Raw genomic sequence first — 23,920 nt, forward strand, 5'->3', positions numbered from 1 at the left:
ATGCCCCTGGATTATTTTCAGAATATCATGGTTAAAGGTACCTACTTTCCCTGATGGTTTTATTGGAAGAAAAAAGTTTTCATTTAAGTCTAGACAGGAAGGAAAAATCTCTCTGTAATCTATTTTACATTTGCAAATTACTTAATGATTTTTTGTGGTATTTTCATACCCTTTCCATCCCTTGGTCCTGAATCAATTTTCTGACTCCTCATTCCAAGGAAATATGTCAATGAGCAAATTTCTGTAACAAAAAGCTATCTGCTTTATTCTTGGTATCAGTTTGTAGAAGTCTGTTTACATGGAGTCATCGACTCAAAACTCCTGGTCAAAATGCCCATGCACACATGCACTCACATAAGAGTAATATATGTGGTTTTGAAAGCAAAAATTTGACACCTCGAGACTGTAGTTTTACACTATTGAACTCAATAGTTCCCATTCTGAGGACATGGGTAGACATGGAGACTGGGAGAAGGCTTTGGGGTGAGAACTAATCAATTGATGAACATTAAGGCCAGTCACTAATTTAAGCGCCCTTTGCAAATGGCTGAATATTCCTATGAGGTTGATTCTCCATTCTGGCCCATCAATTCCAGCCAGAGAGACCAACAAAATAGCATCACCAAGACCCTAGACTGAAAGAAAAAGACCCTTTTGCCACATATCAGGCTGTTTAGAAGTGACTGAATCCTCAGGTTTCTTTTTTTAAATAGTTTTTAAAAACTGAAACATATTAATAGTTACCAATTCATTGGTTTCCCCCACTTTTACTCTGCAAAATTTCTTTCGGTCATCTAACACACCATCCTGTGAGGTCCTGCAGTACTTAATCCAGCTGGAATGAGGAAACTGATGTAGCAACATGGGGAAACCAGGGCTGGGGAGATAGCTCAGTTGGTTGAGTGCTTGCCTTGCGAGCACAAGGTCCTGGGTTCAATCCCCAGCACCACAAAAAAAAAAAAAAGGGAAACTAGAAGCATGATTCATGATAGGTCTGCACCTGGATTTGGTATTTTAAATCTTTCTGAATGATCTCAGGCTTCCATGACCAGAAATGAGGCTTCTTCCAAAGCCCAGGCAGTGATATAGTCAACCCTTAGTAAAATTATATTTTTATACTAAATTAATGAAGCTAATAACCTATGTAGCAGTATAGGCATTGTTTTATTTATTCATATTTATCTCATGTGATAATATTTCTTAATAAGAATTTGGTAGTAGTTGAACTCAATTAGCAAGGGGTGACTCCTTATTAATCCCAAAAGAAATGCTTGTTCTAAAAGTTTTTTAAAATTAATTTTTCAATAATTTACTCAACTCCAATAAGACCTCTTCCTGGAAGTGTGTTAATATCCTAATTTTAGTAATACTAATTCTTTCTTTTCTTTTCAATATCTTCTGAACAAATAAGTTGTCAATAGGTCTTTATTGCTCTTGGCAAAGATCATAATGAGGATAATTGCTTTAGGTAATATGACTTTCAAGTCAGTTCAGATAAATCATCTCTTGCTTCTCTGTACATTTAAACTCTGCTCTGCTGAAGGTCTCCCACCTGCTTAATCCATTGCAGTAATGGTCCCAATTTGTTCATACTTCTCTATAACCAAATTTTAGGGAGTCTTCTCCCACACTGTCTCTGAACTTGACTGACCATGTGACTTGCTTTGACCAACAGGACAGTATCAAACGTGGCTGGAGCAGAGACTTCAGAAATGCTTATATTTGGAGGTATGATTTTCTTGCTGCCCTGGGAACCCTGGAAATCCAGGGTTAGCCTGCTAGAGGACAAGGACTGGTTGGAGAGAGGCCCCATTTATCTGGGCCACCCCAGACAAAGCTATCAGCAATAAGTCAGCTTAGCTGAGTTGATCTCTATCACCCGAGTGGAGATGCAGGCGCAAGCCCAACTGAGACTAAGAACCAGCCAATGAAGCTCAGCCCAAACTACCGGCCCACTAAAATCATAAGCCAAATAAATGGTGGTTGTTTTAAGCAATTAAGCTTTGGTATGGCTTGTTATGGAACAATGGATAACTAAGGCACATTCCTTCAACCTTCTTTCCTGCACAAGCTGAAGTCCAACTCTCTTTTTGAGGTATCAAGAATTTCTGGAAGAAAATACAAGGTTACTGCTTGACTTACATATGTGCGTATCTACAGGCATCTCAAAGTCTCCATGCCCATATCTAAACTCTTGATCATCCCCTACAGAATTCTTCTTCATTCTTCTTCAGTCTTCTCCAACAGAATAAATGGATAATTCATTCTTCTCAATTTCCATATCCCACAACAGTCTATCATCAAATCCTGTCCATTCTTCCTTTAAAATGTTTCCAGAATCCAACCACTTCTCACACAATGGCTCCATGGTCCACAGTGGCCCCATGGTCCACGCTGTCATCTCTCACCTGAACCACAGCAATCACCTCCTTCAGGTCTCTCTGCCTCTACTCTGCAGCCCTGTGGTTTCTTTTCCACCTTAAGCCAGAGTGAGCCTTTAAGTCACATTGTATTGATGCTTTTCTCAAACCCCTCCAGTGATTTCTGATCTTTATTCAATAAAATTCCAAGTCCTGACTTTGGTCTATAAAGCCTGACATGATCAGCCACAGGCAAGTTCTCTGACTCATACCTCTACCTCCTTCGTAGTTCACACCAGCCTCCTTGGCCTTCTTGCTCTTCTTTACGCACGTCAAGAAGTTCCCTCCTCTGGGCTCTGCACATACTGCTCTGTCTACTTAGAACATTCTTCCCACAAACAGCCTCCTGGCTGACACTTCATTTCAATGAGTGGAGTCTTTCTTAAATGTCATTTATCAGAGAGGGCTTCCCTAGCTGCCTACCTGGAACAGTATTATGCCCCACCTCCTCCACCCCTTTGTCCCCTTGCTGCATTTTGGTTTTTGCTATGGTTTGGATCAGGAATGTCCCTGCAGAGCTCATGTGTTGGGTGATGCAGCAATGTTCAGAGACAAAAAGACTGGTTCATGAGGGCTCTGACCTCACCAGGGGATTCATTCATTTGATGGATTAATAATTTTTTAAAATATTATTTTAGTTGTCAACAGACCTGTATTTTATTTATGTGTTTTTATGTGGCTCTGAGGATGGAACCCAGTGCCTCACACACACCAGGCAAGTGCTCTACCACTGAGCCACAACCCGAGCCTGGATTAATAATTTGAATGGACTACAGGGGGGTGGTGAAAAGTACAGGCAGGGAGGACAAAGCTAGAGGAAGTCGGTCACTGGGGGCTTGGCCTTGGGGACTATATCTATCCCTGGCCCTTCCTGTTGCACTCTATCTGCTTCCTGGCTACCATGAGCTGTGGAAATAAAGCTTTTATCTGCCACACCCTTTTGCCATGAAGTTCTACCATGGAACCAGCCAACTGTAGACCGAGTCCTTCTATAAGACAAAATAAATCTTTCTTGTAAGTTATTCTTTTCAGATATTTTGGTCACAACAACAAAAATCTTGCTAACATAGTTTTCTTCTTTGTACTTATTATCCACCAGACCTGGAAATAGGCCTTATCTATTTCTCTATTTGTTATTGTCTGTTTCTCCACACCAGGTTTTAAACTCCATGAAAATAGGAACTCTATTTGGTGAAGTGTCCCTAGTGCCTGACAAATAACAAACAAGCAACAGTTAGATAAAGGGAGACAGAGCAGGATGGATGCAGGGAAGATGTGGATTTTCCAACCTTGATAGTGATCTCAGGCAAGGGAGAAGGAGTTGGCAATGATTGTTGGTTTTGCCAGCCAACAGGGCCTGTTAGGGGTTCATTACCTCTTTATAAGGCAAAGTCCTTATAATGAGGCTTTGGGTCTCTAACCTAACCTCTCCCATCTATCTATATTGCAATCAAAGTCGTCCTCTGAAAATACCGGCTGGACATGACTGTCTCCCCGGAGAACTGTCAGTGGCTTCCATTGCCTGGTGAACAAGGGTCAGCCTCCTTAGCCTGGCAGTCAAGACCATACACAATTTGAATCCATCTTCTGGTTTTATCCTCTGCTACATTCCAACACCTGTGCCCTCTAAGCTCCAGGGACACTCACCATTCAGAGGTCATGCCTGTCCTTCCCTCCCAGCTCTCTCAGATGGAGGCCTTTATCTCCTCCCACATACGCTGATCCTTCCTGCCCTCAGGGCGGAGCCAAAACGACCTGTTCCACCATGTCTCCCTGGACTGCGTGAGGTCCTCCCTCCTGTGTATGTCGCAGCTCTTTATCAGACCCCACCGCGGCACCCACACATCGCACGCTCTTGGTCTCTGTCTCCTCCATCACGGATCCTTGGGGTCGGGAGTCAATCTTACACGTTTTAATTGGTCTCCTAATGCCTGTCAAAGTGCTCAAAGCCATAGTAAAAACTTCATAAATGGTTTTTACTGAAATCAGATAAGATACAACAATCCTGAATCAAAGGCACTGCTTTTTAAGCGATGTTAAAAACACAAGTGTGATATTAAAGCCAAATTTGTTAGAGCAAACAGAGGCGCTAAAACTCCACTGTTGTGGTTGAGCCACAATATAAAACCTCACAAAGGGGTCTGGCGTGGAGCAGGTATTGTGATGCCGTTATCTCCCTTAGTCTCCTTTTCGATATTCAAAATGAGCACGAAGGGGAATTTTTAAAGAGAACAGCAGAATTCACTTGAGGACCGTAGCTACTCTCTCCATCCATTATTTCTCTTGCTGACACCACGAGGCAGAACCTGGGCCCGTGCCTACCTTTTTCTGGTTTCAGTGGACTTGGCCGTCTTGATGGTGCTCCCATCCTGAACAATGTCTCTTTCCTGAGGAGCATCTCTAACAGGCAGGGGGAGGACCACCGTTTCCTGAGTCACAGGGATGACCTCCTCATCGGCCCCTTGCTGGCCCAGGTGCTGCTTGGCATAGTCAAAGCCTTGCACAGGCTGCAAAGAGGACAAAGATGGGTGGACATATTTCTAGAGAAAGTTCTCTAGTGATGACTTTAAGACAGGCAATCACATGCATGTGATGACGCCCAACTTAGCTTTTTTTTCAGTGGGTACCAGGGCAGGGATTGAACTCAGGGGCAATTGACCACTGAGCCACATCCCCAGCCCTATTTTATATTTTATTTAGAGACAGGGTCTCATTGAGTTGCTTAGTTTCTCTTCATCGCTGAGGCTGGCTTTGAACTCTCCAGCCTCCTGCCTCAGCCTCCTAAGCCACTGGGATTAAGGTGTGCACCACCGTGCCCAGCCCTAACTTATCTTTCTGATGAACAAGAGTTAACTCAAATTGCCTTCGTTACTTCTGTTTTACAAAATCAGAATCTGTTTTAATTCTTCCCAGGTACAGAATCTCTACAGATAAGACTTGCTCAGAAAAGGGAAGAATGTGAACAAGATGCAAACAGGAGTGTGAGAATAAGAATAAACTTCTTCCAGGACTTGAGACCACTTTTTTTTTTTTTTTAATTGGGTTGAACTTAAGGACACTTTACCACTGAGTTACATCTCCACCCTTTTTATTTTTTATTTTGAGGCAGGGGGGGGTCTTACTAAGTTGCTTAGGGCCTCGCTAAGTTGCTGAGGCTGGCCTTGAACTTGTGATCCTCCTTCCTCAGCCTCCCAAGTTGCTGAGATCAGACCATTCAATTTAACTCAACAGATACTGCTAATTAGAAACAGTTGTTAATTGATACATTAAGATATTCCAGGTCCTACATCATCTCCTGCCTCAAAATATTTGGCTACCTTGAACTCTACTTCAATGCAACTTTATATGTGATAGCAAGTGTGTGACTTTGCCAAGTCATTTGAATTCTGAACCTCCATTTTCTCATGTGAGAAATGAAGACAATCTTGTCTGCTTTGCTTCCAACAGCCTTGCATATCAAAGTGGAACACATCTGAAAACAGGGAAATATGCTAGCACATGTGAAATAGTGGTCATTAATAATGACATGGAACTGAGGGGATCACAGACTCTTCCCTTAAGCAGACTGGCTGTCCTATAATTCATTCCTGGGAGATTAGCAGGGCCTTTATGGCACAGTATCTGAAATCCCAAGTGAATAAAACAATTGTGGGCAAAATCCAACAGGCAGCTATTAGTGGGGTGGAGAAAAATCAAGAGACATGTTTAAACAATTCCTGGAAGTATCTATTCCGCTTTTTACCCCAGTGGAGTACAGTACAGATTCGAGGTGGGACAGTCGATGTTGAGCAGCGGGTCGGAAAGAGGCTGCCTGGGTTCAGATCCTGACTCAACCACTCATTAGTTGTGCAACCTCAGGTAAGTGACTGATGCCTTCTGATATCAGTTTCTTCACCTATAACATGGAGATGATAATAGGAGATAATAATTCCCATGCCATGAGGTTGAGCAATTCAAGTTCAGCATTTAGCAAAGGGCCTGGCACATAGTATGTGCTCAATCATCAGTGTTAGTTATGACTATCTACCCTCCTACTAAACCACAGCCCAGATGAAGTGGACTTCAGTCATTCTCCACCAGAAAATTTGGAGATGAAAGTCAACCCCTGCCATTTAGAGTCTATCAGAATTTGATCTGACCGGAAGCTCCTCCTTTGGCAGCTAAGTTGGCTAAGAATCACACCAGATTGAACAATCCACAGTCTAGAACTGTGACCCAACCTGTCGAACCACAGGATGGAGTTTTCTTGCTGCATCCAGCAAAGATTAAGAGAAGACAGGCAGCCACATGCATGTGATGGGGCCCCACTTAGCTTCCTTTTTATAATTTTATAGTTGTCAATGGACCTTTATTTTATTTATTTATATACAGTGCTGAGAATCCAACCCCGAGCCTCACACATGCTAGGCAAGCACTCTACCACTGAGCCACAATCCCAGCCCCCAACTTAGCTTTCTGATGAACAAGAATTAATTCAAATCCCCATCACTACTTCTATCTTGCAAAATCAGAATCCATTTTAATTCTTCTCAGGTACAGAATCTCTAGAGATAAGACAGAAGGCTGCTATGGCTTTGCCACGGACAGTCCCCCCCCAATTCCCTGGGGAACTCGCTCTGGGACATGTGGTCACCTCCCTATCTCTGAGACACTCTCTGACCCCTGTGTGACCAGTGGCACCTGAATGCCAGGACCAGGGATTGAGTTCCTGAAACAGTATTTGCTAAGGGGAGACTGTGCCCTCCCCCTCCCTCCCCCTCTCACCCCCTCCTCGGTGCTACAGGAAACAGAACGGGACCTTCAGATGCCTCCATGAAATCCCTAGAGTACCAGGCCACCTGCTCCTCCCACAACTGCTGGATTCAACTTCTGAATGTTTCTGGAGGCTGTTTCACGTCTCTGGCCTCAACCTTTGGCTTCCATTTGACTCCTATTGAGGCTCACCCTTGGCAAGCCTCCAAGGCTACCTTAAAATCACATCTCACTCATACATTGCTGGTGGGGCTGCAAATTAGTACGGCCACTCTGGAAAGCAGTGTGGAGATTCCTCAGAAAGCTTGGAATGGAACCACCATTTGACCCAGCTATCCCACTCCTTGGCCTATACCCAAAGGACTTAAAATCAGCATACTACAGGGATACAGCCACATCAATGTTCACAGCTGCTCAATTCACTATAGCCAGATTGTGGAACCAACCTAGATGCCCCTCAATTGATGAATGGATAAAGAAACTGTGGTACATATACACACAATGGAATATTACTCATCCATGAAGAATGATAAAATTATGGCATTTGCAAGCAAATGGATAAAATTGGAGAATACCATGCTAAGTGAGATAAGCCAATCTCAAAAATCCAAAGGACGAATGATCTCACTGATAAGCAGATGATGACACATAATGGGAGGTGGGAGGGAGGCAAGAATGGAGGAAGGAGGGACTGTATAGAGGGAAAAGAGAGGTGGGAGGGATGGGGGGAAGGAAAAAATAACAGAATGAATCAAGCACTATTACCCTATGTAAAACTATGACTACACAAATGGTATGCCTTTACTTCATGTACAAAGAAACAGTATGTATCCCATTTGTGTACAATAAAAATTAAAAACAAAACAAAACAAAACAAAACAAAACCACATTTGCTCACGTCACTCGTCCAGTAAAAATGTTTCGTGGCCCCCAAGCTCTTTGGCAAGGCATTCAAGGCCCTTCACATTTTGGCCAAATGCACCTGCCCAGTCTCTCTTCTGTTGGTCCCTTTTCTGCCACCCCTCCCCCCATTAACCTATTTACTTTTGTTTCAACAGCACTGATTTGTACCTCAGACTCTGCTTGGGTGGAGACATAAAGATGAATAATAACTCGTTCCTCACCCTCAAGAAGCTCGTGGTTTCAGCCTCATTTAATATTATTGGTGCAGGAGTGGACACATCACATAAATTACGTCATTGCATTCTCAATATAATTTAAAAAGGTAAGTATTATTGAGCCTCCATTTTATAGATGAGGAAACTGAGGTTTGGAGGGCTTAAGCAACTTACCTGGGCTCACACAGCTGGTCTGTGATGGAGCCAGCATTTGGACCTATGTGACCCAGTGTCAGGACATCTAGCCACTGCTTGACGATTCATCCCAGAGCCCCTCCTTCCCTTCTGCAGGTGCCATCTTGGTTGTGCCGCTTCTGCTGTACCTGGCTTGGCCCTGTGCTGAGACTCCTGGCTGGTCTGGGGGCACTGGGAGCCTCCAACAGCTAAGACCTTCCAAGAATCTAGTGATGGAGGTAGTTGGCTGTGGTCCTATTTCCCCACTCTCCCAACTCCCTCTGGATTTGGCCCCTTACCCTTCACACTGGGTGGAAGTTATTTACTGGATACTTCAGGTGACTAGGTCAATTATAGGTGTGTGGAAAGAGGGACAGTAGGGAACAACAGCTTAAAGGGCAGCTATTGTTATTAGGTTAATCATACCTACGTTTAGTACTTAGAGCGCACGAAACGCTGATACCTCTTTTTGTCCTCACAATAAACTGAGGCAAGCAGGACAAATATCCTGGTCTTAATTTTCCCAACAAGAATGCAAAAGCTCAGAGAGATTCAGTCATTTTCCCAAGATCACACAGACAAGTGGTGAAAAAGTGAAGACGATTTCCTCACGTTTCTGACTCCCAGAGTAAATGATCTTCCAACCTTCAATTTGAACATTACCTAAGATTACTTAATTGCTCGTTGGGCATACCCTAGCGACTCCCAACCTCATAATACAACATCATGAAGGATCTATGTAGTTAATGCAATGAGTTTTATAAAATTAACCAATAAAAATAATCTTCAATGATTTCAAAAGCAGACATATTACCCAGACCTTTTAAGAAAAAAGCATGTGCCACAATGAAAGCCAACTGGCATGAAATATTTATTATGTACCAGGTGCAGCTCAAAGCAATTTATGTATCTTAACTCACTTACTCCTTACAACAACCTATTCATGAATATTGTTACCACCCCCATTTTACAGGTTGGAAAATCAAGGCACAAAGAGTTTAAGTAACTTTCTTGAGTTCATACAGGTAGTATGTAAAAAAGAGGAAACAGTTGGCTTTTATCAGGAAGTGAATGTTCTGTCCCAAGCAGAAATTCATGTCAACTACTGAAGGCCCTCCAAGCTCCATCCCATATCTAGAGGTGGCCCTACCTACTTTCTCCTAAGGATGACTATTCCAGGGAGCAATGTTCTCTTTAATTATATGTTGGCAGGGGCGGAGGGAGGCTGTAAATCCAATGACAAAGAATGCAGAGAACTGAGAGGAAGGGAGGTAGCAAACATCCTGACACCTTGGCCTGCTTACATTTACCATTTTCTCAACATTCTGCCTGCAGAAGCCCAGTTGGTAGCACAATGATAGGGGATGTCTAAGTACCTTGTCTTTGAAGAGGGTGCAGGATCCATGCACTGGCCTCAGCTCCCAGGAAAGCCATACTCACCTCCTCTGCTTAGCATGCTAAGTTTATTACTGAGTCTCAGGAAGGGTCCCCAGAACTTCTCTGGTACGGCATACTGCATGCTAAAGTCGCAACGATGTCCCTGGGGCCATCCACCCAGTCTATGTATTGGTGGCAAAGGCTAACTTTTTCATTCTGCCTTGTCCCTTGGCATCACTGAATTCTGCTCACACACTCAAGTGCAGTGTGAGAAGCGAAGCAGCCACTCTCTGCTCTCTCAAATACCGCAGTGTCCCTGGCTTGCAACAGCAGCACTGCAGTAAGACAGAAGCAGTTCCACTCTGCTGCTTTCTCATGATAAAGGGGCTTTGGAAACCTTAAGTGCTTTGCCCAGTCTCAAGGAGGGGAAAGACATTCAGCAGCACCAAACACGAGAGAAAGCAATCAGCTCCGGGGACGCAAATTGGCTCGGTTTTTGACATCAGTCAAGTATCTTAGGAAGCACGGTGCCTGGGACACGCACACCAAAGGTACCGTGGAAAGCCACAGTCATCTGTCCCAGCTCCAGCGAGCTTTCAAGCTAGTAGGTATGCTGCAGTCATGTGTTGCCCAACTCATCTTGGCAGGTAAATAAGATTTGGGTTTAATCTGCAACACAAAGATGCCACATCCAACCCCAACATGGCATGTTTTACATTCCTGGACCCAGCTGCGATTAGATTCTGGTAATTACTGTTATGCATGAAAGGCTCACATTGTAACCCGGCTAAGATGGAGTGAAATCCTTCTTCCTGGAACAGTTGGTAGCCTCCTTACCAACATCCTGCGGCATCTGGCAAGCAGGTGCCTTTGCATCAACAGAAGCAGAACAATATTCTTTGGGGTTCAGCTTTTCAGTGGAAAAGTGTCTAATCAAACTGCAGCTTCACAACAGGTGTGTGGGCTTAGGAGACAATAAAAAACCATTGCTTTGCTAAAGTGAGGTGGGACCAGGAAGAAAAAGCAAGGGCACATGTGACCCCCAGCAAGGACAGTCACCATGGCTGACTTCCACTCCAAGAGTATGAAGCATGAGGGGTAATTTGCCATTTCCACACAGACCACACTCAGAGGTTCAGAGCAGGCAGCTGATCCTCCCTCCCAATATCAGGGTTGGAGTAGGTATGCAATGTAGAAAGAGCTCAGACTCAGATGAGGGCCATTGGCCCCTCTGCTCTTAGCTGTACGACTTTGGCCCAATCCCAACGTCCTTCTTTCCCTTGGGTTTCTTGGCAGTTAAACGAGGATAATAAAACCTGCCCTGACTATGACCTACCTCACAGGGCTGCTGTGATGAACAAATGGGGTGAGAGACCTAGAAGAGCCAGCAAATTGTAAGACATTATTTAAGCACCGGGTGTTACAGTTAGGCTATTTCCCTCAGAGAATATCATGGAGGCAGCGACGTGACTGGAAAATCAGCCTTCAGAACTTCCCCAGTCCACTCCCCTCCCAGTCACAGATGGGGACCGGGTAGGTGACAGAGAGGGGATGGCAATCCAGGCCAGGCTTTAGGGAATCATTAGAACTGGTGTTTGATGGGCACCCAGCACTGGCCATGTTGCTTGTCCATCAAGGCAGCCTGAAGAGAAGTCACTCCAGACGACAGAACAAGGAGCAATTTGAGGGTTGACATGCCCCAAGGAGTGAGCTCACACATAACAGGCATTTCTTTCTCACAGTTCTAGGGGCTGGAAGTCCAGGATAAGGGGCTAGCATGGCTGGACTCTGGCAAGGGCTCTCTAGCAGACTCTAGAAGTCCACTTCTTATGTCCTCACATGATGGAAAAGGCAGGGAAGAGCTCGAGGTCTTCTTTTAACAAGGGTGCTAATCTAATTCCTAGGGCTCCACCCTCATGACCTAATCACCTCCCAGCGGTCCACCTACTGGCACCATGACATTGGAGGCTGGATTTCATCATATGAATATGGGAAACAGATATTCAGACCACCGCACACCTGATTCCACTGTTGGTTCTACTACCAAAGAACCCACAGTAAAAGAAGGTAATCTGATTAAATTCCCTCTAAAGTCCTTTCAGGTCTCTCTAGTTCTGAGTTCTCTGTGCCTCACTTTCCTCATCTGTAAAATAATGGTCCTTCCTCCCAGGGCTGCTGTGAGGATTAGAGAACTGCTATATGTAAACCAATTGGATGCATCCGTGACAGAGTGAGCGTCAGATAAACACTAGTTATCCTCTCCCGATTATGAAATAAAGGGCCTCCTTCAAAATAAGGACCATAGCCAGGCCCAGTGGTACACTTCTGTAATTCCAGCAACTTGGGAGGCTGAGATGAAGATCACAAGTTCAAAGCCAGCCCTAGTAACTTAGCAAGGCCCTAAGCAACTTAGTGAGACCCTATCTCAACATAAAAAATAAGAAAGGTCTGGGGATGTAGCTCAGTGGTAAAGTGCCCCTGGGTTCAATCCCCAGTACCAAAGAAAACTTAATTTTTTTTTTTTAAATAAGGACTATAACAATGGTTCTTAAGACACTTGCAGTGGCCACAAAAGCCAAGAGGGAAAGGCAGGCAAGCCTCTGTGGCCCGGGCTCCTGCCCTTTCCTCGCTGCCTCCACATACCTTTGCTCTCTGAGGCAGGTTTATCATAGTGTCCGGCTTGAAGTCGTTCTTGTTCTTCCTGCAGAGCACAGCCGTGATGATGAAGATGATGACCGTGACCACGGCGATGGGCGCCAGCACAGCTGCAATGATCCACAGGTTGTTAGGTGGGTTCTTCACCACAGCTGTGGGAGAGAGCCAGCGGGAAGCAGGTGACCAGGAGCACTGGGAGGAGGGAGCCCAGACATAAATCCTCCCAGCCCCAAGTCATGAGATGGGAGGAGGCAGGCGTTAAGAGGGTCCAAGGTCAGGAAGCCTCTGCTTCTGCAGCTGCAGCTGTGTGACCTTCTGAGTCTCAGTTTCCTCATCTGTAAATGGGTTAGTTTGATGCTTTCTTATGTTCCCTAGTAGGTGCTCAATAAAGCCTTGCTTCTACTATTATTAAAAAAGAGGAGAAAAAAAGCAAATGGATCAGTATCAGTTTTCCTCAGTGGTCATGTCCAAGGATCAAAAAGGAAGAAGAAAAAAGAAACCTGAGGATTAGATGTGTGGGTTGGAGTCAGAAGGCAAAAGCCACCAAGAGATGACTCTAAATATTGAAGTGAAATCACCCCGTGAATGAGCAATGAATAAAATATAACATGAGCAGATGAATTTCCCATGAATGGCTGCCTGGGAAACTTAGTCGGATGGAGAGGATCAGGCTTGTCCTCAGAACTAGAGCGAGGAATAGAGTAAGCCAAGAGCTTGTCAGCAGGGCTAACGTGCCGAAGCAGCAGGTGTCCTTGTGGGGGTGAGGTGGAATGAATCAACCTGGAAAGGGCCACAGGGTGATGGTTTTCTGAAACATGAGAGCGATTTGGGTCACACAGCTGTGCATGTTTGTCCAAACTCATCACTTTAAGATTTATGTATGATTTATCAAAATGCATAAATGCCTTCTACTGTCATGTATAACTAATCCGAACAAATTTAAAAATTTAAAAAAGAGATGCATACATCTCACTGTATGTGAATTTTTCCTTAAAACAAGGCATAAATGAACAGTGATCTCTAATCAACGATATGCATACTGAAGTGGATTAAGTCCACTCATGTTTGGAACTCACTTTGAAATGCATCCCCCAAATATGTAGATGGATGAATGGAGGAATAGAAAACCCAGTCCATGATAAAAATACAGTAAAATGCTAATTGTGGACTCCAAGTGGTAAGTACATGGGCATTCACTGATAATTCTTCCAATTTTTTGGTAAGTTGGGTTAGGAAAATGAAAGAAAAAGGAGATGAATGAGCCTCCCCCAGGATCACGGATGGGGATTCTTGGAAAACACGTCAGTCCAATCTAAAGGACTAATATGTTTTCAGAACTGGAGTAAAGAAAGCAGTAACTTTAGCAGCTACTTTAACAGAAAGTAACAGTCTGCAGGGAGAGTTAATGGAAGGGAGTGGGGTCTGCAGGAATTCAGAGAAAGAACTGAAGGGCAGGTAAGGACTTGTCCACCGTGGGAATGTGTCCCAGGGTAGATCTGGGTGAGCTGGTCAATGGCAGTTCTATCCTCGTGGCAAGATGGCTGCCATGGGCTGATTCAGCTTGACGATGCTGTCCCTGAAAACCACCCAACAGGTTTTCTAATTAGACAGTGTATCAGCAAGTTAGAAGGAGAAGTCTCGTCTCTGTGTAGTTCTAACCTGCATTTGAACTCTAGTTTGTGTTTTTATTTCTTGTACATGCTGGTTAGCATACGTTGGTCCTCCTTATCCTCCTGAAGGTTACAAGACCCTTAAAACTCAGGACCTAAACCATGGAATATAAAGCCCCCCGCCCCATAAGTACCACATAGAGAAGGCCTGTCTGAGGAACCTGCCAGCCTTCCTCTCTGAACTCAAACACCTCCAGATTTCAGAGGGTTCCTTGTTAACCAAGTTCTCCCTGTTATCTGGCTGCCCTTGGGCTTCAAATACTATTAGTACCAATGAAATTCTTCTTCTTCTACAGTTTTTATCAATCAGTGATTAATCACATTATTAACTTCTGAAAACAGCTCATTAGGTAATGTGCTTCTGTTGACATTACACACTTAATTGCTACTGCTTTTAGCAATTCAGTATTTATATGTGAGTTTTGTGCCATTAACATTTTTTTAAAGCTTAGAGCTTCTCTGAAAAATATCAATATGCTTCTTTTGGCTAGGCTATTCTATCCTGATGGAGAAAAATGTATAGCATATACCCTAAATAAACAAGCATATATATATATGGAATGGAATATGTATACATATATGTTTTTTCCATTTGCAAGAAATAAATATTTGCATGCTCTGATCTTACTCAGTTTTATTGTCTTGGTGGATGCTTTTTTCTTGGTACAATATGTAAAATCCCTTCACCTTTATTTCAGTGGGGGAGAGAACAGATTTATCTTAAGTACATTAATAAATTCATTTAGCGGTCAAAATGGTATTAAAGTTAGGTCAACTGAAGTCATCCAAACCCAATATATTCATTGGCACATGATCTAAAAGTACAAAGACATGCACTGAGGTGAAAAGGAACAGTGGTTATTTCAACTGCAAGAATTTCAGGGGAGGTCAGAAAGGAAAAGGAGACACTGTTCCGAGCACCTACTCTGTGCCAGGCACAGGGACAGTCCTTTGCCTGTGTGTTCTTCTTATTCCAGTTTGCAGGTGAGGAAACTGAGCCCAGGGAGGTTGGATACTTTGATGTGAAGTCATTTCTCTAAAACAAATGGTTTAAGTTGGTTCTGAGTTAACACACATGAACAGAAGCGTGAACATGTGCATGCATGTGCACACACACGTGCGCGCACACACACACAGCATTTGTCAGAAGGAATGAATTCAAAGGGTCTAAATAATCTGAGCACTAGTCTTACATGGACAACTGTTGAAGGAGGAGGAATCCACTCAAAATTCGTTTCTGTGGCCATTAGAGTCCACAGCTGGGTGGGTGGATGCCGGTGAGACTCTGCCCCAGGACCAGTGCTCAGCCCATGTGGTTCTCCTGCCCAGGGCCTCCCGTGGCATCTCATCCTGCTCTGGGTCCCACCTCGAACCTCCTCCTCTGCTTGGAACTTGGTCCCCAGGTATCCTCAGCACTGCTCCCGTCCTCCCTCCATCCCTTCAGGTGGTCTCTAAAAGGTTACTTCCTCCCTGATCTTGCTCTTGACCCCCCGACAATTTAAAATTGCAACCAGTATCCACACCCCCACATTCCCTATCCCTTCCCTGCCTGCTTTTTCTCTGTGTCACTAGCATCTAACATTTCCCTGGTTTTGTGCATTTAATCTGCCCACTCAGGAATGTCAGAGCCACCAGTGCAGAAATTTTCTTTTTTTTTTTTTTTTGGTCTGTTTCCTTCACTGCTGTCTGTCCAGTGCCTGCCACATAGTAGGTGCTTAAATATTCATTGAAGAAATGAATAAAAGTGAGTCCTCAAAGCACCACTCTTGTGTCCTTTAAGTGGCATTTTTGAGAAGAATGTCTCAAACCTAAGTTAAACCACTTCTGCATCTCGTGGGGAGAATGTTGCCCAGTGCCTCAGCTGCATAACCACTTTGAAGAAACCCTCACTCCAGATCCTGCAAATGGAGCTGATGTCAGCCCGTCCTGGGAAATCGACTGCTTCCTTAGCGGTCAAATGCCCCCCAGCCCCAGAGGCGCGAGGTTCAAGCATCACAGGCTCCAGCCTTGACCCTAGGACCAGCAACGCAGAGCACCCCGGAACACAGGATGCTCACCCTCCCCTCCGTGGGACAGAGCATCCAACACTCCATTCAAAGTCCTGACCTCAGGTTAACATTGGAGGCCAATTTCAAAACCATGAGAAGGCAGGATTTTTAAAAATGTCTGTTCCTCTTCTTTATTGGACTTATTTGCTGCCTCATCTGCTCCTGGCAATGGAGGCATTTCCCAGAATCTGTCCTCTTCCATGCTTTAGCTGTATTCCTTCCCTAAGCACCTACATTCTGGGGATTCTAATCCTAATTCCTATCTCTATACACAGCACAGCCTGACCTCAGAGGCTCTGCGTTCCACCTCTGTTAGTCTTGTAACCACGGGTCTGTCTCAGGACCCTGCAGAGGGTTCAGTGACAGTCGGTGCCTTTACCTTCCCAAGAACAAAGCAAGGCAGTAACCCAACTGGACAGGCCAAGGTGGATGTGTTGTGGAACTGCTTTTAAAGAGCTCAAGAGGGATCAGGTAGAAAACAACTTCCTTGAGTGATAAGGGCAGTGGCAGCCCCTGGGACTGAGGGAGAGGGTCAGGGAGGCTTCATGGGGCAGGGAATGTGACGAGAGATATTCCCGCACGGCTGAAGCATTAGATATGGAGAAGGGAGACATACAGCTGGATGAGGAGCCTGAGAGTGGGTTGGAAGGAGACTTGAGCTATTGAGTACCTGCTATGGAGACCCTTCTGAAAGAGCTTGGGTTCCATTCTGAGAAGGATGGAAAGCCACTGTTTTGTGAATGGAGGAGATATGAGATCAGAATCCATGTCTTACCACAACTATAATGGTGGAGCGGAAGGTACGGGAGAGTAACAGGCTGTCACTCAGAAAGCTGCTGCCACAGGCTGAGCAAGAAAGAATGAGGAAATGGGGAAAAGGAGGTGGACTCACAAGTTATTGGAGAAGGTTGCTGAGAGGACTGAAGGGGACAGAGGAGCAGCAGTAAAAGGGACGCAGACTGGAGCTGGGTAGGCCTGGGTCTAAATCCTGGCTCTCTGAGCCCTGTCAAGTCTCTGTGTCATCCTTTGCCACCCAGAGTCACTTCCAAAAGGCTCCATGCATGTAAACTGATATGTCCTCCCTCTCTGACCCCTGCTCTTAGCTCCTTCCACTGTCCCCATCAACTGTCATCAGCAGAGCCCCTGAGCCTCAGCCTCTTCCTGGACACATATTCACCTCCATCTTGCCCCCCATCTCTTCCATGTACTAGAAGCCCAGAACAGGCATGAGGAGGTCTCAGAACCCACAGACTAAAGAAGCAGATGGACTGGGACAGAAGTGATGGAGAGGAAGAGACAATGGGCCAGGTGGGACACGTCCAGTGAGTGATGGGCCCCTGGGTGGGGGGTCTAGGGATGACCATAGTGAGGAAGGAGAGCTTCAAAAGGTCTGGATTTTGAAAGAAGAGAAAAGTGATCTGGACATGGCAGGAAGGACAGGAGGGGTGCCCTGGAAACCTAGAGCATTATGTGGTCAGCTTGCTCTGCCACCCTGCTCGAGTGCCCCACACAAGCTCCACCTTGGCCACCACCTCCATTCAGTATGCCCCAAGAGCAGAAAGGATCAGAGAATGTGTCCCAGGCGTCCACCACCAAATATACCCTTGTACTCTGCTATCCCTCTTGTTACAAAAGGACGAGCTGCCCCTGTGGACCCTCTGCCTGTGCGTTAGATCCCAGCCCCTCGTCCACTCAAGGACTTTGCTAGTTCAATCCTCTTCTCTCTCTTCTGCTTTGTCAAAACCTCCCTATGACAGCACCCCCGCCCCCGAATATCCAAACTCACGCCAGCATTTCCCAGGTGTCCCTCCAACAACTGCCCATTCATTCCCCCTTGGTGGTCACTACTTTCCCATCACAGTCCTCCTGGGCCAGCTTCATCCTGGACACCACTTCTGCCAAAATCACCAAAGCTCTTCATTGTGCCTTGCCCCTCAAGGATAAAAATGGACGTGATATCCCACCCCATTTCTGCAAGATTCATTTTCTTGACTTGCATTCTGAACCCCTCTTTCCTGGGTGTCCTCCCAGTCTCCTGGCCACTCTGCTGGCTCTTGTTGCACATGTGGACTCCCCAGGATAGAGTTGCATCCTTTTCTCTCTAGCTAGACTCTTTTGGTTATCCTCACCTACTCCCTTAGCTCCAAATGTCCAAATGTATGTTGATGACTCCCATGTTTACCTCTCCTGAGCTCCATGTGGATGTCTAGCAGACATCTCAAATTTAACATGTCTAAAACTAAATTCTTAGTCCATCTCTCCCATTCACACTCCAGTCCTGCTAAGCCTCTTTGCCCCACACCTTCTGTATCTTGCCAAACAGTCTCACAACACCTAGGAGTCACCCTGAAGTCTTCGGATCCCCACCTCCTCCTGCTGCCACACAGAGAATCCACTACCCTGCCCCACCAGCTCTGCCCCCACCACCTCCTAAATTCTCCACTTCTAGTACCTTCACCTCTCTCCTGGCACCTGAAATGTTTTTGCACCTGTTATGGATTATTCTCCACCTAGAGAGAGAAAGAGCTGTGAACAGAGCCTAGGAAGCCACCTAGGGTATGCAGCTAAATAGAGGAAGCAGGTAGTTGACCAGAGATGAAGATGGATCCCCCGAGGATGAAGGTGGACAAATGCAAAGGAAGAGAATCTTGGTTTAAAATGTCATTTCAAAGATCAGACTGCAATGCAGCCATCCTTATTCCTAGGAAAAGGTGTGCCCTGAGGATATTCTGGCCAAGCATGACAACCCTGGGCAGCACCATCTCCCTGGAAGCTAAAGTCATTCCTGATGTAGGTGAAGATGAGGAGGACAGGAAAATGATAAGCCAGATGCCTGGTTCTTGAGGAGCATGGACATCAACTAGGAAACCGTGGGAGATGACCTTCCATGTCCTTCCATGCTTGGTGTTGCCAAACACTAAGGTTTCTGCCACATGCAATCTCTCACCTTCCTACTGCCCCATTTCTTTACAGCACTGGTTTGAGTCCCCAGTGCCTGAGACACCAGAGAACCTTCTCACTGGTCCTGCCACCTGCTGCCACCTTCTGTTCTCCCATCCCAGACACTGCTGACCAATTAACCTTCCTAAGTAAAGGTTCGTTCCAAAGATATTACTCCCCTGCCCAGAAATCTTCAATAACTCCACACAGCCCAAGATATTATGTACCATCTCCTTCCTCTGCCATTCAAGGCCTGAGTTTTCCAATCAATACATCAATTCTTCCACCAGTTTCTTTAGCCCAGGCCATCTGAATTCCTTGTGTTTCAAGTACAGCTCCTCTGTATTCTTTGCTCCTGTTATTTTCCTTTTGGAATACATAGCCCCTCCTCTCCCTCTGCTGAGCTCTTAGAGTGCCAACACAGGGTTGAAGTCAGACAGATCCAGATCCCTATTTTGGCTACCTAAGTCCTGGTTCTGTGATGCTGAGCAGGTTATTTTGCTTTTCTGAGTCTCAGTTGCCTCTGCTTTGCAGCTGAATAACCACTGCCCCAATGACCGTAGAAGGCAAAAAAATCTAGGTAACTAGCAGGGTAGCTGCCACAGGGAGGGTGCTCAAAGAGGTGGCTATTGTTTCATTCTTTTTTCCGTTGCTTAATTTCAGATGCCCCTTCAAAGTTGACCCTCCCTCTGTTGACCCCCCTGTCACACTGCCTTGTCTGGGCCCTGTCCTGCATTAGACATCTCTGCACCTGCATTAATTCCCCAGCTCCTTAAAGGTAGGAACCAGGTCTTGCCCATTTCTCTATGTCCTCCAGTACTAAGCTCAGTTCATGCAGGACTCTATAAAGGTTTATTAAATAATCTTTAATTCCTCCAGCACACACATGTAATCTCAGTGGTAGTGATTTTTCATGGCTGTTCACTATATTATATTGAGGAGGAAGAGTAAGTAGCACTTGGGGGCAGAGTGATAACATTATCATCATTTGGATATTACAAAACATATCCCTTACCCAAAACCTATTGCTTCAAACAACAGGGTAAATATAGCTGATTAATTTAAGAACCTTTCAGAACAGGGATGGGGGTGTGGCTCAGTGGTAGCACTAGCATGTGCAAGGCCCTGGGATGGATCCCTAGCACCCTCTTCTCACACACACACACACACACACACACACACACACACACACACACACACACCATATGCATGCACACAAGAACCTTCCAGAACAGAAATATATTTAGCTCTGACACCATTAAAATGAGTTTTGAGAATCACTTTGACTCACAGGAAACATTGAAAGGCATTAAAAACACTGAATGAGAGGACAGTCTCCTTACGGTCAGCTTGCAGAAGGACAACGTGATGCAGGGTCAAGGCCATCCTTTGGGAGTCAATGGTGCTCAGGATCTTGGCAGCTGCGGTCCCCAGCAGTGGCTTCCCGTTGTACAGGGTGTAGTAAGTCAGCTCTGCTGGGTCCTTTGGTCCTGGCACACGCTGCATCTTTACCATCTTTCAGAAAAAGAGAGGCCATGTGTTGACAGGGCATCTCGCAGGGATCCCGCAGGCCCCCAGGCGGTCAGCAGGCTGAGTGGCCCCACACTGCACATGTTAGACAGCAACCTTTGTTAACTCCCTATACCCAGCGCCTCAGGAAGCCTGCTAAGGCAGGAGCGGGAGACTGGGAGGAGAAGGAAGATGTGAACATCTGGAAAGAACAGTTTGAAGCTGGAGACAAAACGTGCAGTAGTGATGTTTCCCAGCCCCCCCAGAGCACTGGCCTCATTTGAAAGTAGGCCTCCATGGTAATTCAGGGCATGCGAGGTTATTCTCAAACAATATTTTTAATTTCAAATATCTGTAATTGCCACAAACGGGAAAAAATAGCCTATACATCTGCAATCCAAATGATCTTTGGTAAAAGCAATGCTTGAAAATTCTAAATTCCTTTTCTAAAATAATATTTTTTGCTTTTCTTTACTATAAAAGGATGCATACTTAGTACAGGAAATTTTGAAAATATGGCAAAAGTATCAACAAGTGTAACAAAATGATCTATAGTCCCTCCACTACCAACTAATTACTATGATCGTTTCGGAATATTTGCTTCTAGTCTTTATTTCCACATAGAACTTTTCTGTATTGTTTTATAAAATTATTTATCATATTCCCTATGTGATATCATGTCTCAGTAGTTTTTACTTCCATCATTAAGTAACATGAAATATTTCAAAAACTTAAATGTTTATTTCTGTATGGGATCCCAAATGCCTGACCCATAAACTTATTTAACAAATCCTTTATTATCAAACATTTAGTTATGCATTTAGATAGTTGCTACTTTTGCATTCATGTAATTAGCAATGGATAATCATAAGTACAGAAACATGAATTTTAATACCTATATAATGTTCTACTATATGCATGCCTAGTAAACTTAACTAACCATTTATTAGTGAACATTTAGGTTAACTTTTTGCTCTTATAACTAACAACTGATAAATATTAAACTGAAGCATAGTGTTTTCCAAAGTATATACTATATATCTTGAATTTTGTAAAGTATTAAATGATATTACAAAATGCTCAGAGCAGCTTTAGCCATAATAGCGAACACCCTGAAAATTCAAAAGTCCCTAGCACACTGGATAAATGAGTTATGGTATAGCAACGTAACGAAATACTATAGATCAGTGATAATGAATGAACTATGACTGTTGGCATCAATGTAGATGAATGTAGAAGCCTGATATTGAGTGACAGAGAAATCACAGAAAATTCAAGACAAGCAAACCACATGATACACTATTTAAGGATACACACGTGGATGGTAAAATCTACGTAAGAAATACAGGAATGACTTAATGTGGAATTCAAAATCATGCTTGACTCCATTGGGAAGACAATATAATCAAAGACACATAAAATCCTTCTAGAGTAAGGAAGGGTAATGATCTCACCCATTGGGTAATGACTTCTTTTCATTAGTATACTTTAAACTCTGATATTTTTTATGTTCTTTTGAATATATGCCTTATATAACAATTAAAAAATAGACATTAATACAATCCAATAAAAATGGACAAAAGACCTGATCTGACACTTCTCAAAGGAAGATATCTAAATACCCAATAACGACATAAAAGTGCTCAATGGGGAAATTAAAATTAAAATTATGAAACACTACTCTCTTTTAGCCACCAGGATGGCTAAAATAAGGACTGACAATACCAAGTGTTGATGAGTATATGAAGCAACTGGAACTTCATGCCTGGTTGGCAGGAATGTAAAATGGTAACACTGCTTTGGAAAAAGGTCTGGCAGTTTCTTATAGAACTAACGTATACTAAACCTTGTGAACCAGGAATTCCACTCCTATTACCCCAAGTGAAGTGAAAGTATGTGACCACAACAGCATGTGAAGAAGGACATTGGCAGTAGCCTCATTTAGCAGCTACAAAGTAGAAAAAGACCAGTTACCCATCAATAAAAGGATAGATAAGCAGATGGTATTATTTACAGAAGGGAATATTATTCAGCAATAAAAATTATTACTAAAATAATGCAACAACATGGGTGAATCTCAAAAACACTATATAATAGTAAAAAAAAAAATTATACAAGAGTAATATACAGCGGGGCACAGTGACACATGCTTGTAATCCCAGTGGCTTGGGAGGCTGAGGCAAGAGGATTTTGAGTTCAAATTCAGCCTCAGCAACATAGCAAAGCCCTAAGCAACTCAGGGAGACTCTTTCTCTAAATTAAAAAAAAACATTTTTTACAAAGGGCTGGGGATATGGCTCAGTGGTTAAGCACTTCTGTGTTCAATCCCCTGTACTAAAAATAAATAAATAAATAAAAAAGTAATACACTATACAATTCCATATATATGCAATCTAAGAACTTGAAAATCAATCTGTGATTTGGATTTATGGATATGTGTGTATTGTAGAAGGTATGTGGTAAGTAAATGAAAATGATATATGTTATCAAATATGAAATGGAAAGGTAGTATAAGATTAATTGTAGAACCTCTATAATGAGTATTGGAGTGCTCCTTGTATAATTTTTTCAACTTTTGCTGTGAGTCTGAAGATGTTCATAATAAAATGGTGTAACAAATAGGAAAAACAAGGGTTTTACTGACACTTTAAATTTGGAAATCAGTATGCTGAACAAAATTAAGGAGATTCCTTTTTTTTTTTTTTTTTTTTTTTTGAGTTTGGGAATGCAAATATACTTTGGGAATCTCTAAGAAAGAGTTATAAGGTGCAATCTTGCAGTCTTGCCCAAACCAGCATGGCCAACAAGCCCCTCTGCCTTCAGGTACCTCATCGAACCATTTGCTGGATACTCACTAGAAAACATGGTCCTCACTTTTTTGTCTTTGTGTTCAGCTCTATCTTCTTGAGATGAAATTCTGAGTCAGTTAAAGACCATCTAGAAGTCTGTGACGCACTTCCCCAGGAAGCTCATACCAGTTACTGTGTAGAAGTGCTCTTGTCACTGGGTCCTCACCCACGCTGGATAGGACATTTTACTAATCTTTCATAGTTAAGTCCTGCATGACTTTGAATCAAACATTTAAAAGTGTTTACAGGTTATATGATTTCTTCTTAGGACCCAATTTCCCAATATATGAACTAGAGAAATACCTTTAAATTCTAGATATCTAAATCTTCACATTCATGGAGGAAGTTCGTCTTTTAAAATTCTCTGTGCACAGAAGAAAGGTCTCTGAGTGGATGATTGTAGAGTAA

At 43.8% G+C, this 23,920-nt stretch overlaps 1 protein-coding gene across 9 annotated transcripts in view; it reads right to left on the reverse strand.

Annotated features, from left to right (window-relative positions):
• Positions 1-23,920, reverse strand: part of KIAA1549L (KIAA1549 like) — a 253,214-nt gene that overhangs the window by 53,550 nt on the left and 175,744 nt on the right. For all 9 annotated transcript variants that reach the window (XM_079104428.1, XM_079104427.1, XM_079104424.1 and 6 more), the window contains 3 exons: positions 20,498-20,669; positions 12,485-12,648; positions 4,743-4,927 (listed from right to left, as the gene is read on the reverse strand). In XM_079104428.1, coding sequence (XP_078960554.1) covers positions 4,743-4,927; positions 12,485-12,648; positions 20,498-20,669 — 521 coding nt within the window. The remainder of the gene's footprint in view (positions 1-4,742; positions 4,928-12,484; positions 12,649-20,497; positions 20,670-23,920) is intronic.

Source organism: Sciurus vulgaris, assembly GCF_902686455.1.
Source record: "Sciurus vulgaris genome assembly, chromosome: 11".
In the NCBI taxonomy this organism is placed as follows: domain Eukaryota; kingdom Metazoa; phylum Chordata; class Mammalia; order Rodentia; family Sciuridae; genus Sciurus; species Sciurus vulgaris.